General features: G+C 42.1%; 1 protein-coding gene across 1 annotated transcript in view; it reads right to left on the bottom strand.

Moving 5' to 3' along the window:
• Positions 1-13,291, bottom strand: part of arid2 (AT-rich interactive domain 2) — a 38,422-nt gene that overhangs the window by 23,814 nt on the left and 1,317 nt on the right. Inside the window, 2 exon segments of the mRNA XM_030719747.1 lie at positions 1,118-1,251; positions 12,804-12,901. Coding sequence (XP_030575607.1) covers positions 1,118-1,251; positions 12,804-12,901 — 232 coding nt within the window.

Raw genomic sequence — 13,291 nt, 5'->3', positions numbered from 1 at the left:
GGTTGGTGCACTGTAATGTCAATTCTCTGCAGACGAGTCAGCACAGTCACCAAAAACAGCGAGGCACGTGGATATCTGCACAGCCACTTACGCGCACTGAAATTTACATCACACGGGTCTGAGCGGACATGGAAAACCAAAACACTGCAGCTTAGCTGGCTGATCCAGTGCCTGTGTAAAATACAGAGGCCGTGGGTGAGAGGAGAGCTGACTGCCCGGAAAACAAAGACATCATATCTAAGTTTATGTGCCATCAATTTGATGCTTGTGATTTTTCTTTGGTTCAAACACTTTTTCAAGGGCTTGGTACCAAAAATGTCTATGTGTATAGCTCACCAGGTTGAGCAGGTAACCCATAACCTATAAGGCTACTGTAGAGTCCCGGGTTCTAACGGTCCTTTGTAAAATAAAGGCAAAAAAATATTTTTTTTACTTCTCTGTAGGAAAAACCGGTTCATCAAAAACTGGTTCATCCCTAAAAATTCCAGCTTCTTATGTGAAATTAGATTTACAGGCACATCTAAATGCTCTGATGTTTAATCTGTCCAAAAACTGGTAAAATTAGATGTTTTACAAAAGGTTGTATCACATGATTTCAACCTCCAAGTAACTGGTGCACACACTCATTTCCTGTATTTCTTCACTACAGAACAAGAAAATGAAGACTGCTTGATGCCAGAACATGAAAAGCTCACATGAATTTATGAACAGATCATAGTGAACTTCTGAAGTGTTTCAGGCCCCCTATCTAACACTATCAGAGACAACAAAGCTCTCTGAACCTTCACAATAAATTCTACTGATGAGAAAATCCTTGAAACAAACGGCTACAGTCAAGCCATATTTCTATGCATATGCTTGACCTGTGGGCCGACCGGCTCGGCATTCATCACACGCCCAGCTCTGATGAAGTGATGCACTGCCGCAATCACGGCTGTGCGAGGAATGAGTGTTCGAGTTGGCCGAAGGGCAGAGACAGAGAAACGGTGATGAGGTGAACTTCAGAGAAAAACAAAGAAATGAGTGAGAAGGAAAGAAAGCAAGTATGCAAGTAGAAACTGGACCCCTGTACGTGATAGACATGTGACAAACACAGTGAACACAGAGAGAACTTTACCTGATACAATGTGTTGCTGGTAGTTGTAAGAGTTGGGAATTGCACCGATTGGAAGAGAGGCTTTGGGATTCCCCGGCTGCGTTTCCTCATCATCCTCGCCAAAGTGGTGGACTTTCTCATACTTCTCCAAGTATCTGTGTGGTGGGAAGAGAGGAAAAGACGATAAGCCGAGACTCGCTTGGCGTGCATTCTGATGCGAGTATCTGCTCTACTTCCTTTTCAAAGCATAAGCTATGTTTTTTAATGCACACGGGCATATTTTTGTGAGCACAGAAAGGCTGAAGTTGATGCTTTAAAGTTTAAGTAAGAACAGCTTTTATCAGCCAACAGCTAAGAATGAGGACAAACATAATTCCCCATTAGCGAGAAATTGCATTACTCCATGATTGCCTCCACTGCCTCTCTGTCTAGTTCAGCAGCTCCTGGTCATATTGAAGAAGCTGCAAACACACTGAAAATGTCACTAATAGCTAAAGAGGTTACAGTATGCTCTGAAGCTCCGTGAAACAGAGACAACACAAAGGCAATTTTCAAAATCTGGGGCTCCAAGTCAGGTAACTCCACTTACCTGCATAAGCAAATTATCTGCATAAGCAAATTTCCTTCAGCATCAATAATGCCTTTAAATACCTTGTCAAGAAGGAGCCACAGAACAAAAGAGTAGCTGTGATATTAGAAAGATAGAAAAAGCACAACAGGGAATTTTTTTTTTTTAAATAAACACAAATAATGCACGTCTAACCTGTGATAAGCACACAAGCTTAAGCAGAGTGAAAAAAGTCCAGTCTTAAATTTACATTTGTGCTGTTCAATGCTTTTTTTTTTAGAGAGAGTTGCATGTTTATTAACAGGGTGGCTGAGTTCTTTCATTAACCTATATAAAAACAGTGTTTAACACTGGCCACAGAGGAAATAACACTGTTCAAATTTGCTTCTACTAGTTCTATTGGGGTAGGGTTCAGTCTGTAAACTGCCAAGCTGTGTACAAGACACATGGAAGTATTACCATGCTAACAGAGATACGTACTGCAACATACCATTAACCTTGTTTCATCAGTAAGCGCTGACTGAGCAAACTGCCATTGGTTGGATAATTCCAGGTGCTGCTTTCACAAGATGATACATTTGTTTTCCAGAATTTATCCATCATTTTCTTTTCTTTAAAAAAACAAAAAAGGATTTTGGAAGCCGTCACTAAGGCTGCATTTTATTTAACAAGGCTGAGTGGGAACTTTGCAGCAGCTTGCATATCACAACTGCACAATCAGCCAAGCATATCATCTGAAAAGGTTAGGCTAAACGGTCTGACAACTTTCATGTTAAAGCTTGAGGCTTTGGGTGCAGCAGCAGCTACATCCATACCAAGCAGGGACGGGCTTTATTTATTTATTTGAATGAATACCTTTATTAGTCCCACAATGGGAAAATTACAGTATTTATTTTTGTTTAAGCAGCAAATGCACTGAGGCTGCAACACCTACAAGTGTTCTAGTCTATCCTTACATGCTGAAGAAGAACCTACAAGCAGGGGAGAAACTACACGTGGAAGACAGCGACCGGTGCAGCTGCCGCAAGAGCCCTGCACAGATTGGCTGATAAGAAAAGACTGACAGACAACCAACGGGTAAATACTGATTTGCAAATGGTAATAAAGTAATGGTGCAATCTGTTCAAAGTATTTAAGGTGAATATTTTTTGGTTTGCATTATTATTCTTATGTCATTCTTAAATAAACTTTAGTATTTTACTGAGAAAACTGGCGTGGCCAGTGGCTAGCATACATCAATGCCTAAGCTAATGTACTGTAACTAACATTATAGCTTGTAGTAACATTAGTAGGCTACTCAGCAGCCATCCTAACATTTCATACTGTTTCCTGTCAACAAAATATAATCTGAATATTTACTTTGATTTACAGAAATGCTTTTATGCCCATTTTTAATTCAGGCTAATAATTTAGGCCAACAAGGCTCGCAGGTAGAGTGTATTTAGTGCACTGTGTCAGATTTAGTTAATCCAGAGCTAAAGCACAGCCACTTTGAGGAATGCCCACAGAGTGTCTGCACAGTCTCCTCGCTGCTGTTTTGCATTCTGCAGACAGACCAGTCGCTGCTGGTCCGACTGAAGAACCAAAACTCATGGGTGGAGAGTCAATACAACTCTTAAGAGGTTGAGCAAACACTGAGGTAATCAGCTCTGCCAAATAAAACATTTTACTGTGTGTGTAATGTGTTACAGTGAGAGCTACTTTACGGAGAAGTACATACACTGTACCATAACTGCAAGATGCAAATTAACACATCTCAAAATTACAAGTAGAGTTGAAGAACAAGACACCTGGAGATGACAACAGATACAAAGTGGGGCCAACACCCGTTTACACTGATAAACTCATACAAACACACAGTTTCTATTTTCTCAAATTGAACTCAAAGCAACACAAGGGAAAAATAGCTCATCTAAATTCAGAGGAATGTACTTTACCGGGACAGTGAATGTGACTTCCACACCAAATCCCCTAAGGCCTTTGGGGTCAGTTTACCGCCATTAAAAAGTTATATTACAGTGGTACCTGCTGGTGCTTGTGTGAGGAGTACCTTTGTGTTAACAAAAGTAAACCCTCCTTTGCAATTACCGGTAAACTGTCTAGAAGGTATGTAGCCTACTATCTATTTACCTTTGAGTGATCTTTACCTTATTGCACAACACGGTGATTCTGGCAGCATTTCCTCAACCATATAACTCAGTCCAAGCATGTTCATTTCCCTGAGAGTGACAGCTAAAGGCTAACAGCTGCAACACCAGCATCATCTCTTCTCAACGGGCCAACACAGCAGCGTTGTGGACCTCAAACCGCTTATCACCCTGGCACAGGATAATGCAAATACTTAACTAGCTCACCTTCAAATGCACATTCCAGTACACAGCTGTTTGCCAAGGGGTCATGGAGGTAAAAGGCAATACAGTAAATGCAACGTGTTGCACTCCACACTGATTAAAGGATTTGGCTGACCTGACAAAGAGGAACACCTACAATCGTCACCAGAAAACATCAGCACCCAACAATCATGTGAGAATGGCATGGAAGAGTTCACTTTGACTCCTATACTGCCCTAAGAGCACAAGAACTGCAGAAACAAAGCAGAGATGAGCAGAGAGTGAAGAGAGCAATTCAGTGTAGACGAGGATTAAACATCACTGCGCCAACGAAAGCCACTTTTCCAAAGGCTATGATGCTTTCATGAGCTATGAAGTGTTAAGTAAAGCATGATCTACATAGGAAATGAGCACACCATAAGAAAGTTTTTCTTTGCATGATTAAAGACTGATGATTTATGATTTTACATCACAGTGTGAATAAAGGGGGGGTGGCTTTCCATGCATTTGAACATTTTAAATACTGCACTTTCCGTGCAACTGAACTACTGGTGGCTAAGCCACAAATGCTGTCAACAGCAAGTCGTCAACTTCAGTTTCAAATGAAATAAAAATAACATCCACATTTTTCTGACTTGCACCTGCTGAAAAATCTTAAGTAGAGACACGTGAGCCAGCTGCAAGGAAACAGCTGTGAGCCAACATCCAGCAAATTCATCCTCATTCTTGGGCAGTTCATACTCAAGTTGTAGGGAAAAAAGTAATAAAACCACCGTAAAGGAGCATGTGACTAGAGCTTTAGACTCTCTTAGATTTGATAAATACCTCAAAAATGTGGACAAGCTTCTAGACAAACACACACACATACACACACACACACACACACACACACACAAAATAAAATACCTCAGTATTATCAGTGTGGCGAGCCCGGCTTGTGTGGCCGTGAGTCACCGAGCGAGTGCCTGTTTCTGAATTAGGCTCTGCTTGTTCATCGTGGCCGAGGTAATCCCCCGTTCGCTGGCTGCCGGGTGACACGCCGGACTATAAATACACTCAGCCTTCATTTGTAGAGAGAGAGAGTGTGTGTGAGAGGAGGGAGGAAGGGTGGGAGAGAGAGAGCAGGAGAGAGAGATAGGCCCCACTCCCAACTGCAGCGTCATCAACCGCTGTCTGGCCATAAGCATGGAGAAAAAAAAGAAAAAAAAAAGGCTGTGGGTAAAAACGGGTGGGGGCATGGGAAGAGGGGAGAGGAGTCGGCTGCAGCTGCTTGTGCTTGCCCCCCCACCCCCACCCTCATTTCCCCCCACCCTCATACATGCATTTTGAGAGGAACATCAGCCCCCTGCAGCTTCAGTAGCACGCGACCACCAAGCAGCAGAAACCGCCAGGGTTTGCCTCAATTTTACTACAACCGTTTAGAGAAGTGTGTTTTGTCATTGGGCGCCTTTTCCCTCCAAAATAACTCAGCCGAGCACAACGGCGTGGGAAACTGACAATGAACGAGCAGACACACCAGTGCAAACTGCTACTGTCATTAATACTGCGTTATTTACGGTCATCTGGATCAGACACTCCTGCCTTCAGTTACTCTGCCCAAATGCCCCCAGTGTGTGTCAGTGTGTGAGAGTTGATTGCCCCCTGCTGGACGAGGACGCAGACATGCAAACACACCCAACTGCCAATTTCTGCAGAGAAATGTTTGCTGGGGTTTAATGGAGCTGGCTGCCCAGCGCAGGCTGAGGGCGGTTTACTTTGTCAATAATCACAGGACCGTTTATGGATGTCACTGAGCCGACTGAGGAAAGGCTGCATGCAGCATCACTGACAGTGCTGGGCATCACTGACAGTGCTGGGCATCACTGACAGTGCTGGGCATAACTGACAGTGCTGGGCATAACTGACAGTGCTGGGCATAACTGACAGTGCTGGGCATAACTGACAGTGCTGGGCATAACTGACAGTGCTGGGCATTTGTTTAACTTAAAGCCAGTCTGGAGCATTGTAAAAAGGAACAGCATGCCAACTGACTCATAATGCAAAGTGACTTAAAGGACACCTATTAATCTTTTCCTTATTTTCTTACATACATACTGTATACAAAATAGTGGACACTCATTAAAAACTGCCAAAATTTCAAATACTGAGATCAGCATATGTGAAATTAAGCCACTTTTTCTCCTTTTGGCTCTGATAGATGTCAGTGAGAGTGGAAATCCTTATATGGTCATTTCATGCACTACTTTGTTTATAAGTGGCAGCCAATCAGAAGAAAGCTGCCTTAAAGGAAGAGGAGCTAAAGCAGAGGATTAAATTGAGGAGATATATCGATGTCCAGTATAAGACAGACAGATTACTTTGAACTGCAGCCTTAGAAATGAGAAGAAAAGATCCTCCATAAAATAATGGCTGAACCCCCTTTCGTGGCATCCTTTTTGCTGAAAAGGATGCCACCTTGGAAATAGAGATGGTGGCCACTTGCACAGTTTGTCTACAACCAGCTATTCTGTAATACTGTAAATAGCGAGATGAGTCATTGATATATATTCAGGGGGTTAAAATGTGATCTATCCAAACTGCAGCTGTGATATCTTGGGTGATATCGTGGGTTTCACTACTGCGCTAACACTCAAGAAGTACTTTTTCAAGCAGTCACTAATTTGATTACTGTGGCTATTGGTTTACGTAATAAATGTAAAGCTGAAATATTACACTCAAGGATTTTCCAGACAATTAATTGACTAGTTGATAAAACTGGAGGAAAAAAGTGATTAGTCTAAATGCAAGAAAACAGTTTAAACTGAGCACAGTCTAATGGATGAGGTTAAACAGTGTCTGTACAAATATAGTGTGTATTTAAGAGTCATTTGAAACAGTTCATTGGATTCTTCAAAGCTGAGAAAAGTTTAACCTGGGACCCTGCACGCCTTCAGGATCATGACTTCAGGGAGCGAGAGAGAGAGAGAGAGAGAGAGAGAGAGAGATGCTGGCATAATTGTAGGTGGCTGAGTAACACCTCAGACCCATCGGTTAACTGGAGCTGTACATTATTAAAATATGAATCATCAGCTTAGCTGACTAGTATTTCTGGGGCCGACAAGCAACCGTTACATTGTTTAATTGTACGGTCAACTAGTAGCTCACATTCCTAAAATGCAACATGCACCAAATGTTTACTTGTATGTCAATAAAAAAAGCGCCAACTACTTCAGCTTACAGGAATGGTGCTCCGCTTTAGGTTGCCAGTTGGCTCTGGCTCACTCATGCATGCCACCTTCCCTCAATTTGAATGCAGCCATCAGTGATACACCTGTGCTTTCCCAGGTCAAAGCTTCCTGTGATAAGCTCTATTATTAAGAGGTGTGTGAAGACCATAACGCTTGTATGGGCTTATAAAGTGTTTCTTACTAGTGAGAGTGATCGCTTTGTCTACATAGTGTGTATATAATCTCATCATGGGTTTCTTCCTACACCAAAACATTAGAGATTTACTCTTTGGAGACTTTACTCTTCTAAGACATGGGTTCCTTTTGACTTAGGACTGACTAAATACAGCAAACAAACTACACTTAAATGCAAAGTGCACACAGCAAAGTGTAGTTTTACTAAAGAGCTGCAGCCTATACACCACCCAGAACAAACATAACTAGATCATCCATCTGAAGAAATGGTGGAGCTTGGTTGTAGCTCTGTTGTCAAGTACATCTGCCCATCTGTTTGTTAGCAAGGAAACAGAGAGAAGGAGATTAAGCTATCAGTAGTGGTCAACACTGCTGGAAGACAGGTCAAATTACAGACAGACCAAAAACAAAGTCTCAAGGGCCTTCAGATGCTATCTGTGATAAAAGGTTTGCTGTTAGTTTGTTCAATGTCTCCTATTAATGTGTATAAAACAGCAGAAGGAGGCACTGGTCCACATGCCTTTCTCAATAACTCATCTTCATTTGGCCAACCCTAAAGTCTGAGCGGCAGCTCTGACGGGGCGGGAGGAATAAAAACAGAGCTAATGCAAGCCAGATCAAAAAGCCACCTCATCCAGATGTTTCAGGAGAACGAGCAGGAGAACATACAGCACGCACAGGAAGCAAAGTGGCACCAAACAGCCATGATGGTACAGGGAATAATCTCATAAAAATGTGTGAAAATTAACATGCGCTAGTAAAAATGTGTCTGTGGTGCAAAGCTGGGCAATAGTTCAATGCTGTGTTTTCTGTGGTTTGTCTCCTTCTAGAAACAGTGATATCACATGAAGACCTGATATTAGTAGTGATCCTCCATACTTAGACTTTAGCTGGAGGGGCCACCCAAGTGTGTAACAGCTGCCATTTAGCAATTGATTTGTTTTTACCATTATCCATCTAAGAGAGCACCACCATCTGAGACTGATTTAATAGATGATCCAAGACCTTCCTCAGCCTTACGCTGAAAGTCAGTGCTAACCAGTTAGCCCCAGCCCTCCCCATCTCATATTGGTTCATGTGTCAAACTCGTTGAAGCTACAAGGGCTACGCTGCAGTCAAAACAGCAGAGTTAGAGTGCATTCATGGCTGCAAAAATTAGTCACATGCAAATATAATATTTGTAGGTGGGACTTATAAATGTATCAGTTCATATTTCATTTACAAAAGCATGAGTGTCTCCTTTTGCAATCCACATGCATGCACAGGTAAGCCCCCGACCACAAACAGAATCTAAATCTGTGAGAAACACTGATTGCCACCACAGACAGTGCAAAAGACTGATGTAGCTTCTGGGTCTGAAAAGTGAAGCCAAGACAGAAATGCCTCAAACCTGCCTTCTTTCGATGGACACCAGGGGGTGAAAGACTGAACAGGAAACGTCCATTTTGCCAACTGTTGTCATTCTGTCAGAAAACTTGTGACTGACAAGTCGTTGGCCAATGAGCATGTGGTTTCAGCCATATCCATTCATCGCTCATCACATCCAGGTGAAAGCTGCCCAAAACAATAGCTATGTCCATTTTTAGTTCTGTCTATGACTGTCATATAGATATATTAACAGATTCTATGGGTTCCCTGTATCTTGCAGTTACTTCAGGAGTTTTTAGGTTAATAATATGAGCCATTGTTCATTATACAAAGTGGACACAAGATCCCCAAGACTGATATTCTATTCATTTGACACTTTTTCCTGAGAAAATTCATTCAAGAAAGCATGAAATTGCATTAATCATAATCCACTTGCAATGATATCATCCTCACATGACTGTCTCACCAGCTAATTGCAGGAGTCATGAGAAACCAGGGCTCTAAAAGTAGGGTCACAAATCAGAAATGACTGTGAAACACACGGTTAAATTAGAAGAGGATTTATATTACAATGTGAAACATCCTACTGTTGAGTGAAATGAGTAAACCCATGAACAGGATTGCACCTGGTTCTTCGTGTTGCTGTTAGTGTTCAAAGTCTGGTCTGCACAAGAAGCAGCCTGCTGAACCCTGGAAACAGATCACTTAGTGTTGACTGATTCAGCAACAAGTAGTAAAGACAAAGACCTGTTTTTTTGTGTGTGTCTATGTAACCACTGTGTATTAAAAAATTCACACTTCATGAGCATAGCACGGGTCAAAGAGGTCACATCCAATTTGAATCTTAAAATTAAAAAAAAAAAGGCTTGCTAGATAACTGAACATGACACGAGCCGATTTCTGAACCCTCTCCCCATTTAACTGTTAAAGTGTTAGAAAAAGCCAAATTAAGCCACGACTACAAACATCATCAGTGGAAAAAAACAACAGATGAATTGTCCATTTGAGCTTTTGCAGAAGCTGGAGTGAATGTTCCTTGATGTCAGACTCAAGGGCCTGATTTCCTCCCGATGGGGTTGCAGCAGTGAGGGCAAACAAAGGTTGAACCAGGGTATCTGTCAGCTGACTTGGTTTCTAGGTAGAACATGCTGCAGTTTGGAAAAAAGTAGTCCAAGACTAAAGCAAGACCAGGAGAGGCCTCATTTCAAAACACCTTTCATTCACTCAAATTACAGAGTTTGCCTGGACAAACTGCATGGTGCTTTACTGGGGAGGAAAAAAAAAAAAAGGTTCAAAGTTTACTCCAAACTGCTTCCAAATCATATGAAACTACTAATGGAAGAGAAAACTGTTGGAAATTGTGAAATTGCATTGTAGCTACAGGAAAACTGGAAGCAGCCTTAAGTAACTTGAAACCAATCCAGGGCAGAGTACATAAAGATATGCCAAATTATAGAACTGTAAAAAAGGTAGCAGACCAACAGGAACAGATCTGGAGGGAAAACGTATATACACTATAGTGATGTAGCAGACTGTTCCATCATTTTCCAAAACTCTTTGAATCCCTTTAAATTTTCACACTTTTTCATGGTGTACAAAAGTCCTGGCCACATTCAATATATTATTTAACACATTTTTTTCTGCAGCAACGTCTGTATGTCTGACTGACTGATTAGGGATTTTCTTAATGTCACACCTCTTATTTAAATATGTATCCCGTGTTTCTACATTGCCAATAAATGAGGCCGAAAACATAGCTGTGTTTCAGCTGCGCCCTCAGAGTGTCAGCGTGATCTGATGCTGGCGCTTTGATCCAGAGTGTGAATCCGTCCGCTCCTGAAGTTGAAATGAAATCAGCGCCATTGGTGGGATTGATGTCAAAGCAGCGCTTCAACAAGTTGAAAACGAGCTGGAAAAATGTTTCTGGCAAGCGTCGCTCACTTATTACAGAGTGACATTCAGATATCAAATAGATGGCAGCGGGAGCTGGCACTGAACTTCAGCGCTGCTTATTACTCTGCTCTGAGTGGGAAGTGTTGACCAGAGACAGGGCCACATCATGATCATTCTATTCATTCAGAGAGAAGAACTTGGACCAGAGGCAGTGCGATCCTGGGGAAGATTTTGTGAGCTTTATTCCTACCTGCTAACTCATAGGAAATAACTCAGAGAAAGGAATAAATACTTTAAGTTGGGCTTGTTAAGGTAACAGACAAAAAAAAAAAAAAAATTTCATAAGACTCAACCATCCCGTTAATCATCACCTACAAAAACAAAAACACATGGATAAACTGTTCCCAGTGTAGTCACAAGCCTTTAAAAGAGGCAAACACTGCTCACAAACTGCCAGGCAGCCAGTGGGTACAGCTGGTCATTCAACTGGATAATCAAGGTTAACTGATATTAGCAAACATCCACCCAGCTCAAGTGTCCTTGAGAGAGACACTGAATCTGAACCAGCTCCACTGAGTACAACCAGTGTACCTGCCTGTGACCTCTGAACTTCCCAGGAGAGCGCCAAAGAGAAATTTCCTCCACAGTGATTACAACATTCACCCACTTTTTTGCCAGGCAAAACAAGAGGAGAGAAGAAAAAAAGAAAAAAAAAAAAAAAAACTTCTCTGTCGTACTCTATCAGCAAAAAGAAGAGCATGCAGGGAGGAGAGGATAGTCTCTCCATTATCAGCGGCAGTTGAAGCAAGACAAGCCTTGCTGCCTCTGACATCCACTACACCAAGCTGCCTCAGATAAACTTTAGAAAGCAGCTCCAAAAGCTGCCGTGACACAAGAACGCAGCAGCTGTAAGGCCTCCTTTCCTCTATGTCTCATCTTCCTTCCCAATATTAAAGGCAATAATTACAGTGACTAAGCTCAGTAAGACAGGTGAAAGACACTTAAATAGCCATGATGTTTATTTATATCATTTTCTGACTCAACTTTGCATCTGGCATGTACGAATCTGTTGTTGACATAAAATAACAGCTGCTTAACGGCAGCTAATTAATTGCTCAAACTGTCCTCCAAAAAACAAATTCAGAAGCTCAAAAAGCCTTTGAACTAAACCTGTTAGACACAGACAAAAAGATATTTTCTTATTTCTGAAGTTTTACTGAGCCTGTGAGGATATCTACAGAAATACAAGCACAGAAAAGCAACACCTCTGCACTACAGCTACTTCCACTGGAGGAGGAGACTTAACTGTTGTCTTGTCAGAGGTCAGGGCTTCCTAGCGGACGCATTACGCCAAATCACATGGTCATTTGTTTTAGAAAAGCTGCTTTGTAACACATTCTGCCATTAACACCGAATGCGCAGCAGGTTAATAACGGTTTGTGGCCATGGTGGTATTAAGACTTTGATTAATTCCACCACAGGGTTATCTGTGAACTTGTTGACAGTACGCAATATACAATATCAACTTGTTAAATATCCACAAGTGGCGACATGCGTTTCATTGCAGGTGTAATCCCTTGTAGGCAGGTGCTGGTGATGGGAACAATCGTCGCATGCACGAGGAGAAAGGAGTACAGAGAAAGAAGCCAACACCAAAACCACAAATGCCAGCTGTTGGGGAAGGCAGACTCACACCACTGGCAGCGTTAACTGCTGGGGGGGCCTGGGTGAAATGCACATCAGACCACACTGTTCTGCTCAGTGGTGCAGCAAAACCAAATGTCCTCTCTGGCTATGCCATTTTCACCAACCGATATTAGTGTGCCGTTTATGGGTCATGACATACAAAAATCTTCAAACTATTCTCCAAAACTAAGACTTGACAGCCCGCACACACACACACACACACACACACACACACACACACACACACACACACACACACACACACACACACATTTTCTACCCTGCTATAAGCAAAAGCACAAAATCTAAACTTAAGCTCTGTCACAGTGTTGTACTAGTGCAGCTTCCCAGCAGAGAGGCGCAGAGAGGCTGGATCCTGCGTGCTGACTGCATCTCTACATTTGTAAACACTTCCCACATGCTACCTGAGAGGACGAGAGCTGCATGCCCATGCTACTTACCGAAGGTAGTACTGTTTTAAAGCGAATGCAGCGTTGGAACAACTCCTCGGAAAGTTAAACTCCTCTCCAAGTTCAATCCATTGGTTTTTGTCAGAGACCTGAAAAGAGGAAATGAGTTCGTTAGGAGACAAAAAAAAAAAAGAGAGAGAGAGAGGAGGGAAAAAAAAAAAAACACCGGCAAACCACAAAAAGAGCGGTTACACCGACTGCAGCCATCTGGTCTGCCACAGGTTCCCCCCAAATGAGGCAACACCAGAATCATTAATCAATAACTTTTGCAAACTATTCTAAAATATCTGGAACGAGAGAAAAGCGCCAGGATGTATGGCGTAAAACGTTTTTAAATCGGCCTCGGATGTGTTTATTAACCGCGCTTATTTACAATTAAGTACAGTAAGTACAACTGCCTGACTCCCTTTAGGACATTATCGTTACTGTTCAGGCTAGTTAGCACCGTAGCTAACTAGCTAACTTGACTTTGCTCATTT

The sequence above is a fragment of the Archocentrus centrarchus genome, chromosome 23, assembly GCF_007364275.1.
Source record: "Archocentrus centrarchus isolate MPI-CPG fArcCen1 chromosome 23, fArcCen1, whole genome shotgun sequence".
NCBI classification, from domain to species: domain Eukaryota; kingdom Metazoa; phylum Chordata; class Actinopteri; order Cichliformes; family Cichlidae; genus Archocentrus; species Archocentrus centrarchus.
This window is presented reverse-complemented; position numbering and strand designations above follow the sequence as displayed.